Here is a 19,396-nt window from a genome sequence, read left to right on the forward strand (position 1 = left end):
TGACACGTACATTTGTTATAAACGTTAATCTAACATGACCCATAATTCTGCATGAAACTGTCTTTCTGCACATTTAAAGTTCAAATGTGGAAGAAAATGTTCCTTTGTTGAATTAAAAGGATTAAACCCAAGAATTATTTTATGAGGGCACAGCAACGTTTTGGTGTCTCTGAGACAGACTGGTGATCTGTCCAGGCTGTACCCCATCTCTCACCTACGGTAGCTGGAATAGGCTCCACTTTGTCCATGACCCCGAATTGGGTAAGCGGATGAAAATGGATTGATGGATGAAATGGCAATTAGATCAGAAAAAGGTCTGTGGATATTTATTTATACTTCCAGAATGCAGAATGTACAAATATGTTTTCTCCAAATCAGGGAACAGCTAGCACAACCTGATATCTGAATATCTCAAAGGCTTCAAGGGTCAATAGTGAAGTAACATGATGTCCAGTTTAAAATCTCTCTGTGTCTCTGGGGCAGGGAGTGTCTTCCCTCAATGTCTGTGTTATTGAGAAAAATATTTGGAGCTGACTGGCTGTGCTGGCTAGTCATTTTCTTGTGGGTGTAATGCAAAGCTTGCAACTCCCAGAGCGAATTTCCTCCATGATCTAATGCAGTCAGGCAGCATGTGAGCTTGTGTGAGTGGGAGCATTAAGTATGTGCATTTAACATCGTTTCTGAGCGAGTTGGAAAGTAGTTAGAAGCCCTACCTTGTCGAGCCGTGTATTCGTTGTCTTCGATGAGCCTTGCCAGGCCAAAGTCGGCGATCTTGCACACCAGGTTGTCGCCAACCAGGATGTTAGCAGAGCGTAGGTCTCTGTGGATGTAGTTCATCCTCTCAATGTAGGCCATACCTGCTGCCACCTTGAGAACAGCACAGAAGGCAACAATAGCTAAAGAAATTTCTGTCTCAACTGTGAGTTGCTCTCACTTCACGAGAATACATTTAATAGCATCTATATCTATTTATCTATATCTATATCTAATGGTAGGTAAAGCTTGTTTTTTGATAGGACAGCCCTCAGTAAGATATGTCGTTGCAGTTTGGATTGGTTTGATTCAACTTCTCTCTCAATGACTCTCTATTTGCTAAAGATTTGGGTCAAATAAAAAGAAATTGACAATAGAAGCCCTCAAGTTATCTCTTAATGAAGTCCTCTAATCACATGATTAGAGCAATCATAAAGTTGCAGTTTTGAAAAGAGGACAACAAGAAGGGTACACTGAAACCAGTGTAGAATCATATTTTATAAAGAACAAAGCTGTAGAATTACTGGCACAAGTTCTGGGGTTGAAAAAGTAAGCCAATGCAGAAGTGCAGTTTCTGGAGTGGCCACTAGAGGCGGACTTTAGCCTTTAGTTGTTCTAAAATGCTGGAGCAAGAATCCTAACAGAGAATACTAGAGAGAGCGTATTTCTCCTGTACTGGCTTCTCTTCATTGGATCCCTTTTAAATCCAGAATCTATTTTAAATTTATTCAAATATATCACATATATTCTAATCTAACCAATGTCAGACCATATTCTAATCACATATTAGAATATATGTGATTATATTGAATAATCAGGCCCTATCTTAGCTTAAAAGACTTCATAGTACCACATATTGTAGGGTGTACATTTATATAAATCAAACTGAATTGAATTGCATATTTACATTTTATTCAGTGTCCTAACGGTTTTGGGATGTTTTGGAATTTATGGTTGCACAAACAGATTTTGCTGCCATAGCAGGACCATTTTCAGGACCATAACCTGAAGTCTGTGGCATACCTGTGCAGCCATGTCCACCAGGTTAGGCAGTTTTAACCCTCGTCCTTCTCCATCCTTTAAAAAGTCCAGTAAGCTTCCTGGAGTAGGCATAAAAACATGTTATGTTGCACACATGTGCACAATAAAATAAATAAAACACAACTTTATTAAATCAGTTTTGGTTTCCGTGCCCTGTGCAATACAGGAACACAGGAAGTGTTTGTAAATCTGAAGTAAAATAACCTTGAAGAAAAATCAGGTGAATATCTCTTAGAAATAAGCCACAAAAAGCTCGCCAGCTACAAAAATAAATATTGGATTGGTGGACCTAAAAAGATCCCCACATAAACTTCTACATTCATACAATTCCACAGTGGATCGGCTCTTTTAAAGGCACTCCTCTCCAGCTTAATTGGCTGACCTAGATATGGCAGGCTCTGCACGCAGCAGACACAGCAACGTACATCAAAGTTTCCATTCTTGCATTCTCTGGTGATTAATGCGCGTCCACAACGCTTTCTTGTGGCATCTCTGAACCCCAGTGTTTTGAAGGACTGTTTTGCAGGCCTTAATCATCTCCACTCTCTTTGAAAGGCAGGGTTTGCCATTCCAGAGCGCTCACTCTTCAGACTGGAATGAAACAAAGTGCTTTGACAGACATTTTTTTAACTGGCCACAAGTTTCACTTTTAGGCCACAATATATGCTTTTTATGGCTTTAAAAAACAAAAAAAACACCCAGCACGCCCCTGCGGGCGGTTTATCCTTCAAGCTCGGGTCCTCTACCAGAGGCCTGGGAGCTTGAGGGTCCTGCGCAGTATCTTAGCTGTTCCCAGGACTGCGCTCTTCTGGACAGAGATCTCCGATGTTGTTCCCGGGATCTGCTGGAGCCACTTGCCTAGCTTGGGAGTCACCGCACCTAGTGCTCCGATTACCACGGGGACCACCGTTACCTTCACCCTCCACATCCTCTCGAGCTCTTCTCTGAGCCCTTGGTATTTCTCCAGCTTCTCGTGTTCCTTCTTCCTGATATTGCTGTCATTCGGAACCGCTACATCGATCACTACGGCCGTCTTCTTCTGTTTGTCTACCACCACTATGTCCGGTTGGTTAGCCACCACCATTTTGTCCGTCTGTATCTGGAAGTCCCACAGGATCTTAGCTCGGTCATTCTCCACCACCCTTGGGGGCATCTCCCATTTTGACCTCGGGACTTCCAGGTTATACTCGGCACAGATGTTCCTGTACACTATGCCGGCCACTTGGTTATGGCATTCCATGTATGCCTTGCCTGCTAGCATCTTGCACCCTGCTGTTATGTGCTGGATTGTCTCTGGGGCATCTTTACACAGCCTGCACCTGGGGTCTTGCCTGGTGTGATAGACCCCAGCCTCTATGGATCTTGTGCTCAGAGCTTGTTCTTGTGCTGCCATGATTAGTGCCTCTGTGCTGTCTTTCAGTCCAGCTTTGTCCAGCCACTGGTAGGATTTCTGGATATCAGCCACCTCCTCTATCTGCCGGTGGTACATACCGTGCAGGGGCCTGTCCTTCCATGATGGTTCCTCGTCTCCCTCCTCTTTCTTGGGTTTCTGCTGCCTGAGGTATTCACTGAGCACTCGGTCAGTTGGGGCCATCTTCCCAATGTATTCTTGGATGTTCCTTGTCTCATCCTGGACTGTGGTGCTGACACTCACCAGTCACCGGCCCCCTTCCTTCCGCTTAGCGTACAGCCTCAGGGTGCTGGACTTGGGGTGAAACCCTCCATGCATGGTAAGGAGCTTTCTTGTCTTTATGTCAGTGGCTTCTATCTCCTCCTTTGGCCAGCCTATTACCCCAGCAGGGTACCTGATCACGGGCAGGGCGTACGTGTTGATGGCCCGGATCTTGTTCTTACCATTCAGCTGACTCCTCAGGACTTGCCTGACCCTCTGCAGGTACTTGGTGGTTGCAGCTTTTCTAGCGGCCTCTTCATGGTTCCCATTCGCCTGCGGGATCCCCAGGTACTTGTAACTGTCCTCTATGTCTGCAATGTTGCCTTCTGGTAGTTCATTCCCTCAGTTCTGACTACCTTCCCTCTCTTTGTTACCATCCGACTACACTTCTCCAGTCCGAACGACATTCCAATGTCATTGCTGTATAGCCTGGTAGTGTGGATCAGTGAATCGATGTCTCGTTCACTCTTGGCATACAGCTTGATGTCATCCATGTACAGGAGGTGGCTGACAACTGCTCCGTTACGTAGTCGGTATCCGTAGCCAGTCTTGTTAATGATCTCACTGAGGGTGTTCAGGCCTATGCAGAACAGCAGTGGGGACAGAGCATCTCCTTGGTAGATCCCGCACTTGATGGTGACTTGTGCTATGGGCTTGGAGTTGGCCTCTAGTGTTGTACGCCACATCCCCATTGAGTTCCTGATGAAGGCTCTTAGGGTCCCATTGATCTTGTACAATTCTAGGCATTCCAGTATCCAGCTGTGGGGCATTGAGTCATAGGCCTTCTTGTAATCAATCCAGGCAGTGCACAGGTTGGTCAGTCTGGTCTTGCAGTCTCGGCTGATTGTTCTGTCTACCAGTAGCTGGTGTTTTGCGCCTCTGGTATTCTTGCCAATTCCTTTCTGTGTCCCGCTCATGTATTGACCCATGTGCCTGTTCATCTTAGCCGATATGATGCCTGACAGGAGCTTCCATGTAGTACTGAGGCAGGTTATTGGTCGGTAGTTGGAGGGGACCGGTCCCTTCTTGGGGTCCTTGGGGATCAGGACCGTCCGGCCTTCAGTTAGCCATTCCGGGTGTCTCTCGTTAACTAGCAGCTGGTTCATTTGTGCTGCCAGACGCTCGTGGAGTGCAGTCAGCTTCTTCAGCCAGTAGGCGTGAACCATGTCGGGCCCTGGTGCTGTCCAACTCTTCATACTGGAGACCCTTTCTTGGATATCTGCCACTGTGATGGTTACTGGACCCTGTTCAGGGAGGTCGCTGTGGTCTGCCCTCAGATCCACTAGCCACTGAGCATTGCCGTTATGGGTTGCATCCTTCTCCCATATGCTCTTCCAGTATTGCTCCGTCTCCAGCCTTGGTGGTGCTGTTCTCTTATTGTTCCCTTGCCACTGAGAGTACACCTTTGCTGGTTCTGTGGAGAACAGCTGGTTTATTCTCCTGCCTTCTATCTCTCTGGTGTACCTCCTCAAGCGGCTGGCCAAGGCTGTGAGTCTTTGCTTGGCAGTTTCCAAGGCCTCAGGTATGGACAGCTTGCTGTATTTCTTAGGCACCTTATTTGTCGCACCTTTCTGCAACTCCGTTAGTTGGCTAACCTCCCTCCGTGCTACTTTGATCTTGCCCTCTAGCCTCCTTCTCCATGGAGGGTACTGCCCCTTGTCGCTGTTCAACTTGTAGCCAAGCATCTCACTGATCACTGTTGCCGTATTGTAGATCAGCTTGTTAGTGTCGGTAATCGTGGTTGTAGGTATTGCCCGTAGTGCTGCATTAACATCATCTAGCAGACCTTCTGAGGGTACTTCACGTAATCTTGGTAACCGGCTACGGGGGATCCAGGTTTCAAGCTTGGCCATGATCCTATTTTTCAGGTCAGTTCCTCTCGCACTCAACGATCCTTCTCCTATCGCACTTGGGGCTATGTACCCAATCTCGGGTGGGGGTGATGATATCGCCCCCCTGACCTGGCGTCCTGACTCCTCCTTGCCGTAGCATTTGTGTTGTACCTCGTCAATCTCTAGCTGTGAGAGCAGTCCCTTCTTTCGAATATTGGAACACTGAGCTACTAGTTGTTTCGCCGTCATTGTGGATGTTGGGTATCGAAGAATCCATAGGTCCCTCATCCTATTCATGTAGCCCCTTCCGCCGGGGTTACTTTTTACTGAGATAGTGGTCAGTGAAGACACATACAGGGGCTTGGACTGAGCTGGTCACACAACCAACATACAACATAACATAGAACTTTAAACTCTTCTACTAATGGAAATTAACTTTGCTTTGCTTTGCAAAACTTGGCTGTGTTACGTTTTCTGAGTCTGCAGCTTACGCACAAAACCATACCAAGAGCTATTTCTCTTGTTTGGTGTTAGTCCTTTCCTCTCTCACACTTTGTTTCTGCACAAGGGTGAGAGAGGCAAACTCGCTGACATGCAACCAAAAGCAACGCAAGGTCAACTGCTTTACAACCCATTTTTGTCACACAGAGCTTTAAGCTTGTGTCTCCATTATTAGTTTTTTCTTTCAACAGAAATTCTGTAAAAATTCATCTTTTTCGTAATTGAATGGTGATGACAAAATTCTTCTATTCTTCTTCAATAAAATCACTCTACATAGTATAAGATGCTTGTAAAAGCGAGAGAAACTGCATATTTTGAAACAGGAAACTGTTGCATCAACTCTTATTTTATAAAAATAATTATTTTTTAACAAGTGAATAACTAGCACTTTTGGGGTGCAATGAAAAACGCAAGTAAGCAGCTGTGGATTGTGGGTGTGTTCCATCTACCTTTGCCCATGTACTCTGTGACGATGTAAATGGGCTCCTCAGACACGACAGCGTAAAGCTGCACCAGCTTATCATGACGGAGTTTCTTCATGATCTGAGCCTCCTCCAGGAAGGACTCTGGGGACATCGTGCCAGGCTTCAGAGTCTTCACTGCCACCTTAGTGGTGCCATTCCACGTTCCTGGTACACAGAAGCTGGCATCAGTACAGTGGGAAAATGCATTCGTGTCATTTCAAAGTCAAGCTTGACAACCCTGTGCTCTAACCCGAAGACATGATTGGCAGGTGTGAGGCAACTGTAGTTTAAAAACATGGGGAAAGTCTTGCTTTGAAATGACAACGAGATAAACATGCAAGACAGGAAGCGATCGAGAGACTGAGGGAATAATCTTTCATGCACAGTGGTTGGGCTGAAGGATAATTAAATGTGTACGGGATTTGGAGCGGACATTGATTTGAAATGGCTTTTAAAGGCTTGGAGAGAGATTCAGCAGGGCTTTAAGAGTCACAATACGCCAACATGGGAGCGGATAATCCTTTGTAGGATGATCAACAAAGGCAAGCCTGTAAGCTCCTCACTGGTTACATGTCAGTGACTGTAACACAGCACGGCTATGCCTCCAATATGCACTCTATCAAAATACTGTGTGAATGTAGGTAAAGGTATGGATGACTTCAATTATTTTATTGAAGCAGTACCTTTTTTATATTATTTTTTACAGTAAACATACAAGAATCTTAGGAAAGACAAATTTGACCTACTTGTTTATTTTAAGGGGCTTAATTTAAGATTAAGCTCATATATCAGAGTGGGCTTCTGTAGCATCGTGACTGTGCTTTCAATTTTGGAAGTCAGGACTGGTAACCTGCTGCTACAGTGGCCCAGAGAGGTCAAACATACTGCAACTGAGAAACCATCAGCAAATAGAGAAATACTGCAAAAGCACACAAAAAGTATTGTTGTGTGTGTTTGTGTGTACTTTTGCTGAGTATTTTCTGTTTGCTGGTGTTTTCTTAAGCTGCAATGCATTTCACCTTTCAGGGCCACCTCAGTGTTCAACTGGAATATTATAAGAATGCAAACATACACTGTGGGGTGGAAAACTATTCTTATAGGTATCAGCTGATTTTCAAAGAGACTTTATAGTTTATGTCTTAAGAAACTAAAACAAAAATCCTGTGGGAGTGCTGGAGAGGGATAAGAAAGCTCCAGCTTGCATGTGAAATGGCAAAATAGCTTCTTGGCACAATTATGAATACATAGATGAGCATAAAGGAGACTCCACGTGTACTTGTGGGATGGGCCAGAGTGAAAATTTCAAAGTTTGGTTTTGAATTTTCTTACCATAAAACACATCGGCAAAACATCCTGTTCCCAGCTTTACTTCCAACTCAAGTGCGTCTCTGCTGATCTCCCAGGCATCATGACTCAAGCCCACAGTGTCAGGGATGTAGTTCACACACACGCCCGTTAAATTAAAGCACAAACCATCCGCACTCTCTACAGGGGAGGGGGGGAGGTAAGGCAAACAGGGTTAGGGGAAAGGAACATGCAGTGAGGTACACATGGAAGGAGGCCATCTTTAGGCTGTGAGAGTTTCCTGACACACTGGATGATTTTTCCAGATTATTTTGGCAGAAAAGTTTGGAAAACAAGGACAATTTGACTGGCAACACCCTCAATCTAAGAATTACCAACATTTTTGCCCCATGTTCTCATTTGATCGAACCCATCAGATTATTGGCCTGTGTTTTGGACTGTGTCTGGTGTCTCCGTCAGCTCTGTGTGGCTCCTTCCGAGTGGCCCCCTTACTAGGAGGCGACTCGATCCGTACCCATCCAAACCTCCCCAAACTGCCCATTCCCGAGACGCTTGATCAGCTGCAGCGACTCCCGTGGGATCTCCCACACGTCTTTGGTTTTGACGGACAGGTCAGCGAGGCGGGGCATGCCTTTGTGGCAGGGAACCACCAAGCGACAGCAGAGCCCCGCGGCTCGATCTGCACACAGCACACGGCAACGCGCAAAAAAGAGCAGAGACAGAGAGAGGGAGATGTACAGAGGGTTAGCGCAGCACCCTGCAGGAGACAAAGACAAGCTTCAGAGTGGCACAACAACTGGAAGCATAGTAAACATCAAAGCTGAGAACCAGCGCCTCTGTTTTCACTTTCTGGTGGGCACATGAGCTGATTACAGGTGAAAAGATTCAGGATGTGGCCTCTTTCATCCATCTTGATCATCAGATTAATCAGTTTGCTTACAAGTCACACGCGTCTCATACTTATAAAATTAGAGCGTTGTGATGTAGCACTGGCGGATGAACTTTTCACAACTGGCTTTTTATGTAATAACTTGTTAAGTATATTCTTCCTAATAGCCAAAACGAATAGAAATCTATTAAAATGTTCTCATTTTCTATAATATGATTTCAGAGCATAGTTAGAGTTGGAAGTCTACCCTCTGAACTCCCAACAATCTGTAAAACAAGCGAGTAATGATGTATAGACTGTTGGGTGTTGGGTGGTGAAGGGGTTAAAACAGCAGCCAGAGATACAAACGCCAGCTCTGACATGTAGCCAAACAGCCAAACTGGGGGTCGGTTGTCATTTCAAATTGTTGGCAGTCTACCTCTGAGTGTGCTATAAGTTCACAAGCATCATCTGTTGCTGGAAAGCTAAAATAAAACAGTACCTAGCTCTGCAGTTACAGCTGAAATTTAAATGACTTTAATGGTTATTTCTGGCCTGGGTTGGTAGAGTATCACAGTATAACAGTAAAAGTCTTCAACACTCAATAGCAACAAGCAGAACTAAAGACTCTAAAGGCTTCCTGTGGCTAAGGGCATGGCGACGTGCACACGGTTTACGATAACAATGGCCATTTACGTAAAGAGATAGCTGCACGGTAAAATGTATATATTTATAGTTATGTAACGTTAAATCATAGGTACTTTGTGTACTATGAAAAGCATTATCGACCATACTTGTTTAGGACGATGAGTGCCCTTTCCATTTAGATTAGGCCTGTTTGCTGTCACTTTAGCTGATAACACCACGACATCTATGTGCTCGTTCAAATCATTCTTTCTTATACTCTGAAGGAAGTCTCATGTTTGCCCCCGACTGATTAAGCCAGTGGATTAGGTCAGAGTTTCCGCAGGCATCCTCACGCTGATATTTAGATATTGCCTTGACAGCAATGATAAAGTGACCCTTGGTTTTTATCCTCACGGTCACTGGTAAGACCCCAGGGTGTTTGCACAGGGCAGTAAAGATGAGATAAAGGCCCGCGTCTCACCCACAGGAGTGTTAAACCTGGAACACGGCCATCAAAGCCCATCTGGGCCACCTGCCTGCTGCCACAGCTGCTCCGCTCAAACATCAATACGGCTCTGTGTATTCTCCACTGGCTGTCATAAAAGCTGTCAATATGTGCACCGTCTCCACGGAGAAAACACAGAAGCAGAGGGTGTTTCACAGAAAGAGGTGGCGGCTTAAAGTGTGGAAAGCTCATTTTATTTTGAAGACCAAGTTAGTCTTTGTGATGCTGCTGAACTCCATTTTGCCTGCTCATAAATGTGTTATTGCTGACAGTTATTAAAGTTTATGTTCTGCTCTCTAATCAATTACAAACCTGAGCAATTCCCAACACCTGGTTTTGGTAGAATGATGGTAGGATCATACACAAATCCATTCAGTGCCTTATCACATCAATTTATCACGAAAAAAATAAATAAACAGAATATAAAAGTAGACAGGGCTAGCTTGTTAACCGTTTTATAATCGCAATAAATCATTTCAGAGGATTGTTTCCTGGTCTTCTCTTGGGTCAGTTGCCTTTAAAGACATTATTACGCAACCAGAATGTGAATGAGTGAGAGCAGGTAACAACACTCCTACTGTAATTTGTTCCCCTGAAGCCACTGATTCTATCAATGCATTTTAATAAAATGTTATTTAAATGGTACCAATTCACAAGAAGGCATTTGACCTTATAAGGTAAAGACCAGAGAGTGATCTTGACATCAGTGGAATGCAAAAAGCAAAAGCATCATCATGAACTGCAGCCATTTATTTGTAAAAACACACTTAAGGAATCGGATTTCTACAACTAAAAAATGCAAAACGATAAAAATTAAAAACAAAACAACAAACAAAACTCAGTACTCCTTGAAACTGACTATTTTATTTCATCACGTGCAGCTTTTAATTTTCTCTCTCGTGACTAGCAGAAATGTCGTTTGAACAGAGTAAAGCTAGGTTTGATTCTCAGCCTGTTAGTGAATTTGGCCAGATTAGCAGCCAAGAGTTATTGCTTTCTGACCCCTGCAGGTGATGCGAAGAACAGAACAACGCTCTACGATGCCCGATATGCTCCTCGGCTCTTCAGCAACATGTAAAATAGAAAATAGCGCAAAGCAGAAAGCAATAAAAGCATAAGCCCTGCAAAGAGTCAAGGTTATTTGCAAAGGTGTGCTCCATATGCCATTTAGAGTGGCGATAAAGTGCAGGACGGACAGCCTCTCTTCACATGTTGCCTCCTGTGAGATTCCTGACACCCCTCCCCCACCCATCACCTTCACTCAATACCAGGTTGAGATGCAAATAAGGAGACTTCACTCAGGCAAGTCTGCTGGACCAGACGGAGTGAGTCCCCTTGTCCTCAAGACCTGTGCCCCCCAGCTGTGTGGAGTCTTTCATAAACTGTTTATGCTGAGTCTGAGTCTGCAGAGGGTCCCGGTGATGTGGAAGACATCATGCCTCGTCCCTGTACCAAAGACGCCTCGTCCCAGTGGCCCCCAGGATTACAGGCCCGTGGCACTGACCTCCCACATCATGAAGACCCTGGAAAAGCTCATCCTGGACCAGCTGCGACCCATAGTAAGACCACATCTGGATCCCCTTCAGTTCGCTTATCAGCCTCGTCTCGGAACAGAGGACGCCATCATCTACCTGCTCAATCGTGTCTACACCCATCTGGACCAGCTGGCGAGCACTGTGAGGGTCATGTTTTTTGACTTTTCCAGTGCTTTCAACACCATCAGGCCGACCCTCCTGGGTGATAAGTTAGCAGCGATGCAGGTGGATGCTTCTCTGGTGTCCTGGATTGTTGATTACCTGACAGGAAGACCACAATATGTACGTCTCCCACAGTGTGTGTCTGACAAGGTGATTAGCAACACAGGGGCACCACAGGGGACTGTCCTCTCCCCCTTCCTCTTCACCCTCTACACCACAGACTTCAGCCACTGCACAGAGACCTGCCATCTTCAGAAGTTTTCTGATGACTCTGCGGTGGTTGGATGCATCAGCAGGGATGATGAGACAGAGTACCGGGCTGTGGTCGACTCCTTTGTCACGTGGTGTGAGCAGAATCATCTGCAGCTCAACGTGGCAAAGACCAAGGAACTGATCGTGGACTTCAGGAAGACCAGGAAACACTTGACCCCTGTTTCAATCCAGGGGGTCAGTGTTGACATTGTGGAGGACTATAAATACCTTGGAGTACACATTGACAATAGACTGGACTGGGCTAAAAACACCACAGCACTTTACAGGAAGGGCCAGAGTCGTCTCTATTTTTTGAGGCGACTGAGGTCCTTCAACATCTGCCAGAAAATGCTGAGGATTTTCTATGAGTCTGTTGTGGCCAGTGCGATCCTCTATGCTGTTGCATGCTGGGGGAGCAGGCTGAGGGTCGCAGATGCCAACAGACTTAATAAACTGATCCGTAAGGCCAGCAATGTTGTGGGGATGGAGCTGGACTCCCTCAAGGTGGTGTCGGAGAGGCGGATGCTGTCCAAGATAAAGACAATGTTGGATAACACCTCCCACCCACTCCATGACATGTTGGTCAGCCACAGGAGCTCGTTCAGTGAGAGACTGAGATTACCGAAAAGCACCACTGAACGACACAGGAAATCATTCCTGCCTGTGGCCATCTCCCTGTACAACGCATCCACTTAACACACTGTTTGCTGCTACAACTACACATGTTTCTTTTCCAACTATTTATTTATAAGTGACTTATGTATGTATGTATGTATGTATGTATGTATGTATGTATGTATGTATGTATGTATGTATGTATGTATGTATGTATGTATGTATGTATGTATATATATGTATATATTGTACTATTCTTAGTTAGCGTATTGTCTGTCTTGTCTTAATGTTGGTTTAAAATGGAGCACTGTAACAAAAAATAATTTCCCCCAGGGATCAATAAAGTATTCTGATTCTGATTCTGATTCTGATTAATGTGCCATGACGCTAACGCATACAGAAAATCCATGGCACTGATTTTAGGACTTCAAGAGATCAATATGTCAATGACAACTGGAGCGTGACTGGAAAAGCACCGTTCTTAGTCAAAGGGACGCAGAATGAGAGAGATCAAACACAACAAATGAGCACGCTTTCAAAGAAGCACAAGTAGAAGCGAGACAGTGAGAAAATGCTGAAAAACAGAATCCGTGTTAACAAGTAATAAGTAAAACATATATGTGTCAGTGCACCAGTGGGGTGTCCGTTTCCAATAAGCTCAATATGAACAGCAGGATGGGCTCACAGTGGCTCTTCAGGGTGTCAGAGTGCTCTCTCTGTGGCCTCTTGTTTGCTGCATTAAAAATTAATGTGAATCCAGTTGCACGTGAGACACAAACTAGCAGGTATTCCAACACAGGCCATGTCTTTGTGTCTCACAGTACGAGTCATCTTCTATTCCTGTATGTGAAAATGCAATAACAGCGTAACAGTGTTTGCTTAATGCATGTTTGATCAATTCACGGAAATGGACACCACACTTTCCTATTTGGGCTTGTGAAAATGGGATCGCAGTGTCAGTGCTCTGCATCCACCGACAAATCTGTCTACGGCAACGTCTGTCTGGAAGGCTTTTAAAAAAAGAAAAGGCATTTCTCCCGTTTGATCTGCTTGTTTTCAGGCCAGCGATGCACTTTCTTGACATCTGCATCATACATTCAGCATTTCCCAGTACAGCATTAAATATTACCAGATTATTATCTGAACTTAAATTTATGTGATCATTCCTGTCTACCTGGACTGAAGCAGAAAGTACCAAGCTGAATTTCCTAAGACCTGGTGGAGAAGTGGAGCATGTAAAAAGGATAAACACATTTAAAACTGGACGATTTTTGTTAAGATCAACCTATTTTATTTGTTTTTTTCTAGGTTCAAATTGATTCTTATTATCTTACACTCTGCATTAGTGAGGCTGTTTTAGCTCTGTTCCCTCTCCATTTAGACTGACTGACTGGTTGTCCATCTTAAACATAAGCTTTTAACAACATATATATATCTATATGAAAAAAGGGAAAACTAATAGCTTTAGTGGAAGCATTGTACTGTAAGCATAGAGTTTAGATTATTAGATATATTAGATAATATTAGAATATTATGAACATTATTTAACACATAGTGAGTCAGAAAGGTGACTGAAGATCATGGGAATCATCCAGCAGCCTACATCTACTGCAGCATAATTAAGGGAGGATTCAGGGTCACCTGATCCAGCCCTAACTATATGCTTTAGCAAAAAGGAAACTTTGAAGCGGGAGACAGATAGTGTCTATCTCCTGAATTAAGCTGGTTCCACAGAAGAGGGGCCGGAAAACTAAACGCTCTGCCTCCCATTCTACTTTTAAATACTAAATATATAAGTATATATACTTTAAATATATAAATATATAAGGATTAACACACAAACGTAGCCCTATACCTCTACAAACATATAAAACCATATTGTATTATCTCATAGTATATTTTGTCCTAACAAAGAGGAGAAAATCCAAACAGACCAGAATGAGAATATTTTGAAATTCTTCAAATTTACTTGAATAACTAATGACAATGGCTCATATTCAGCGTTTTCTGAAACAAAGAGCTCTACACCTGCACAGACTCTTCCTTTAGCCATTCTCCACCTCTCCATCAGCTTTAATGACATTCAACCAAAACGGCACTGAACACTGTTGTGGCTCATGTGGAAGAAGCAATTACAATCTAAAATCATTCAAACTGAACAGTCGCACATTTACAAGAACAAACTGCAAAGCTACCTTTTTTTAAGTCGACCTTAAATACACAACAAACAAAAATAGTTACAAGTTTACACAACATGACAAATTATAGAATCTTTGTATTTTACCTGAATAGTGCTGAACCAGCTGCTGCAGTGTTTCAAACTGAGCCCTGGTAGTGATGTAGTAGCCGCCGCTGTCTAGCTTGCGGATCTTATAATGCTTGACGTGGTCGCCCTTGAGATCATCCCAGTCCCGTATGGATAAGGAAAAGGCACCTGAGGAAGACAGACCAGGAGGTTCGAATCACTGAACACCAAGTTCCCATTCAACACTTCAGTACTCACTTCTACCCATCCAGTTCTGCTGCTATTCAAAAAGCAGAGGCTATCACACTACACTTTTACTACAAAAGTCTTATGAGAAATATGAGAGCTTAGAAAATACTCCATGCGTTCTACTTGTGATTACACCATCAGGCAGCTGTGAACACTTCTTACTCCTAAGTAGTAAATCTGTCATGGCATAAACACACACACTTACAGGTCGATGTGTGTCAGTGTGTCTGTTTTGTGGTTTTTTTTACCCTTTGTGGTTTCACTTTCTCGGATGAGATAGGTGCCTCGAGGGTTGCCAGTAGACAGTAGCTGCCTCTCTGCATCCTTACGGCCCAGTTTACCAAAGTACCAGCTGCAAATATAGGAAAAGAAGTCAAACACAGACACACTGCAGTCACTGTGTTCAAGTCATGCATAAGGTCACATCATAGTACTACTATTTCCAGGGGTATTGCCAAAAATGGTTCTGACAAGGAATCAGAAAATCCCGGACAGTATCGTGGAGCTTTTTAGTCTGATGATGCTAAAAGACTGTTAAGATAAGCGTAATTCTCAAGAGGCCATTCATTTGTCCAACATTTGTCCAACACTGTTGGACAAATGAATGAGGCCAAAATGTGTATGATAGCACTGGAACACGGGGTTTGCGATGTCATCACTGAGAGCCCTGCTGCCAGCTGACCTTTTAACATTATGTAACACATGATGAAATCAAGTGATGATGAGACGGTCAACACTGATATTATGGATGGAGAGTAACATTGACAATCTACATTCCTACATTACATATTTGTTTCGAGTATCACAACATGGCAACTAGAGGTGGGAATCACGATACATCCCACGATACGATCTTATCACAATACTTAACGCACGATACGATATTATTGCAATTTTAAAAAATATTTTGCGATATTCAGATTCTGTACATAAAGGTAAACTTTATCAATATTCATTTTATCTAATATCAAAGTCTCGCACTCAGTCTTTCTCTCATTTCAATCAGTTTTATTGTTGACAAACTGAACGGTTTGTATTACAGTCTAGTCCAACTTAACTGAATGCAACCATCTGGTACAATTATAGCTATTCTGAACTATGCAATTTATGAAAACTATGCAGCCCATTCAGCAACTGAAGAATTTGAAAGTAAATTAAAACAAAATATAATTTTACATTAAATAAAAAAGTTTTAAACTTAATTAAAATAAAACATGTCTTAAATTAAAATAAGTAAACTGTCATGTTTATTGCTGCCAAAAAACAAGTTAAACACATTTGGACAGTGAAGGAATGTCAGGATTCTTGCTCAGAAAAAGGAGCTGCTCAACATGCTCTGAAGTCACAGTTCCAGTCCACAAAAACTTTTTTTGTAACAAAATATCGATTTCTGCTGTCCCTGTATCGATACATTATTAGCAAACAAAATATCACGATACTACACAGTATTGATTTTTTCCCCCACCCCTAATGGCAACGTGAGAGCAATAATTTGGAAAACGATTCGTGCTCAACACTACCCAGCAGCTGTCTCTGCTCCCCTCACAGATTTCTGAGTGCCCTTTCAACTGATGGATGTACTACAACCCTAAGCTCCATCAACAAGAGCATCAATTACTGCTTTGTTAGCTACATTTAACTACATTTTTTATAGAAAAAAATACACTGCTCAAAAATCTTAAGGGAACACCTGATCATCACAGTATAAGTTAGTCAGTTAAACTTTAGGGATATCAATCTGTCCAGCAAGGATGCATAAACTATTGTGAGTGGATTCTAAATGCTTTGGTGTAAATGAAAATAACAACAGGTACAGTATAAAATCATCAACAAGACTGTCACGGTCCTGGGTCGGTGACTCAGTGGTTTTGTATTTTTGAATTATTATATAGTTTCTGAGTTCATGATTTGTCCCTGCTAGTCTCCTAGTTTTTGTCTCAGTATTTCTAGCTCCCTAGTTTTTTAGTATTTGCTGATTTCAGGTTTTGTTATGTGCCTTCCCTGTGTTCCGTGTTGTGTCTAGTCTGTGCCTTCCTGTCCCACGTTTCAGGTTCATTGTGTTAAGCTTACATGTCTTGAGTTCAGCCTGTGTGTTTCCTGTTTTACTTTGATGGTCCTGGTCCTTTGTCAGTGTAGTCTGATTTACTTCCTGTGTCTCGTTATGTCAGATTAATCCCAGCCGTGTGTTCCTCCTGTTATGCATTCCTGCCTCGTTACCTGGTGTGTATATAGTGTGTGCTTTCCTTTGTTCAGTTTGATCGTCTGCGTTTCCTCCTGCATGTTATCATCCTCTGTGGTTCCTTTGGATTACCTCTGTCCTCGTGTTTCCAAGTTTTCTAGTTTCAGGTTTGCGTTATCTTAATGCTTAGTTTTGGTTAGTTTTCTCTGTGCCACCTGTTTGTACTTTTGTTCAACCATCAATAAAGGCTTTTGTTATCATCCACCTTCGTCTCAGTTTGCCTCCACTTGGGTCCTCAGCCTCATTCCTTCCATGCCAACTGCCCCGGCAGACGTGACAAAGACAACCTCCAACAAGAGATCGTCGTTCTCTCCTTGTCCCCCTGACTCAATTTTCTTTCGTTTTTTGTTTTCAATAGGATCCTTGTCACTACTGGTAGCATGAAACAGTACCTGTAGTCCATTCAAGTTGAAGAAGTAGTCTGGCTCTTTTAGAAAGGCACATAGGGTTTTCTGCATCTCCTAATACAGTCTCACAAGTGTTCAGGAGTAGCAAGAGACATGAGAAGAGCTGGGCAGGGATATATACATGCATTAACCCTGAAGCTGGACCAGTATGTACTTCTTTGTGTGAGCAGGGCATCATTACCAGAGCCCTCCAAAATGACCTCCAGTGATCTACTTGTGCATGTTTCCCAACAACATGTCAGAATCAGATGCTATAAGATTGACATTAGTGCCCTTTATCAGGCCCTGTGCTGACAGACCAACACCATATAGTTTGAATGGCATTCGCCAGAGAACACCAGAACTGGCAGGTCTGCCACTGGTGCTTCATTCTCTTGTCCTATGTGAGCTCGTTAGCTTACCACTGTATGAAAATGCTTCTCTACAAAGCTAAATGCACAAGAATAATATAATTCTTCACAGTGAATTGACTGAATCTTGATTCAGAAAAACATCTGTGTGGAAGATTACAATAATCCAGCCGTTTGATGTCTGAATCAAACATAATACTCTTTATAGTGTCACATAAATGCCATTTTATAAGGCCAGTAGAAAAGCTTGCCTTGAGTATAAAGTATAAACTGTTCCTCTCTCCTGAACTTCCTTTCTCAGAAGGTTAACGTGCGGCTGTCAGTCTGAAGCTTCACATCCACTAATCTCAAAGTACTTCAGAGCACATTCTCTATGAAAGTCAGCGGGTATGAACAAGTGCACGCTCACACACATATGCTACTTACTCTTCAGCCTGGATAGAGTCCACTGGAGCCACATAATTACTGGGAATGTAGCCGCTGCCACCGGTAGTGAGGGAGCGAGCATCCCACCAGTCCCCTTCACTGAAAGACAAAAAGAGGAATAGGGTGAGGAAAGGAGAACATTTATACAACTTCATTTTATATGAGCTGACATGCTCTGGTCCACTCACTTGTGCAACATATATAGAACTCTATAATCCCTATATAAGTTTAAAATTAAGAAACAGCTAAAAGAAATGCACGTTATCAAAGAACAGCTCAATGAGTTCAGGAGAGCATATTTTAGCCGCTGAAGTAAGAACATAATGACGATATAATAAAGATGTATTTTTTTGAAGGTGTATATTATTATTTCCTCATCATCAGAAAACACGTTATAAAAAGCTGAAGCTGGTCCTGATGTTTCCTAACGAGACGAGGAAGAAACTGAGATTCTGGGTTCATCCAATCCTCATGAGAAGGCAGCAGCAAGGAGACTTTCATGGTTTAAACCAGGAGTTCGAGTTAAAGCACCACATCTGGAAAAAAATTCACAGAGGCTGAGGTGAAATAGTACTATACTAATAATTATAATATATTATAATAATTCAACCAGGCTGCATTTTGAGCTACAAGTACACTCGTTGCCAAATGCAGTCATCTGATTGGTCAGTTCTGTTTATTTAGACCTAAAAAATCTGAAAACTTGAGCTTGGCTTGGCTCAAAAAATGAAGTGTTCTATAATGTTCTACTCAGAGCTGGGCGATATGAGATTTTTTCATATCACGATATGTTTTTTTCATTTCAGGCGATAACGATATCTATCACGATATAAGCCAAATAACTATATTTGTAAGATTTAAATGTGCCGTTGCTCACAAGTAAAATGTGAAATAATCAGCAGCTTGTTTTTAAATATTTATTTCCCATAATAAGTTCAACAGGGTAGATGTACTTAAGGAACATGAGACTTTTTCAGATAAATAAAAGCAAATATTGCAAACTACACAAAAGACAGCCGCTAAAGCGTTTAAGTTTCAAAATAGAACAAACGAAACAGACTAAATTGTCAATTCCACTTAGAAACAAAATATTAATTCTAAAAATAAATCTTAGTTTGTTTTACAGAAGAACAGACAAAACTGACTAACTTTTGTCAATATCAAATAAACTGAGAACTAAAAGGAAATTCTCAATCTCTCCTTGTTGTATAGCTTAGCTTTTCAAACAGTTTTAACAGTTACTTTAGTCTGACAAAAGCCGAATGACGAATTAGCGCTTCCAGTCAGAGACTGAGGCTACGTCCACACGTACACGGGTATTTTTGAAAACGGAGATTTTCCGTTTTCG

General features: G+C 42.7%; 1 protein-coding gene across 1 annotated transcript in view; it reads right to left on the minus strand.

Annotated features, from left to right (window-relative positions):
• Window positions 1-19,396, minus strand: part of fynb (FYN proto-oncogene, Src family tyrosine kinase b) — an 87,428-nt gene that overhangs the window by 3,467 nt on the left and 64,565 nt on the right. The window contains exons 5-12 of the mRNA XM_085373126.1: window positions 18,049-18,147; window positions 14,875-14,978; window positions 14,417-14,566; window positions 8,083-8,247; window positions 7,593-7,748; window positions 6,249-6,428; window positions 1,777-1,853; window positions 714-867 (exon numbers count right to left, since the gene is read on the minus strand). Coding sequence (XP_085229252.1) covers window positions 714-867; window positions 1,777-1,853; window positions 6,249-6,428; window positions 7,593-7,748; window positions 8,083-8,247; window positions 14,417-14,566; window positions 14,875-14,978; window positions 18,049-18,147 — 1,085 coding nt within the window. The remainder of the gene's footprint in view (window positions 1-713; window positions 868-1,776; window positions 1,854-6,248; window positions 6,429-7,592; window positions 7,749-8,082; window positions 8,248-14,416; window positions 14,567-14,874; window positions 14,979-18,048; window positions 18,148-19,396) is intronic.

The sequence above is a fragment of the Diplotaxodon limnothrissa genome, linkage group LG15 (assembly GCF_057381915.1).
Source record: "Diplotaxodon limnothrissa isolate DT_005_m linkage group LG15, D_limnothrissa_male_GT1.1, whole genome shotgun sequence".
Taxonomy (NCBI): Eukaryota; Metazoa; Chordata; class Actinopteri; order Cichliformes; family Cichlidae; genus Diplotaxodon; species Diplotaxodon limnothrissa.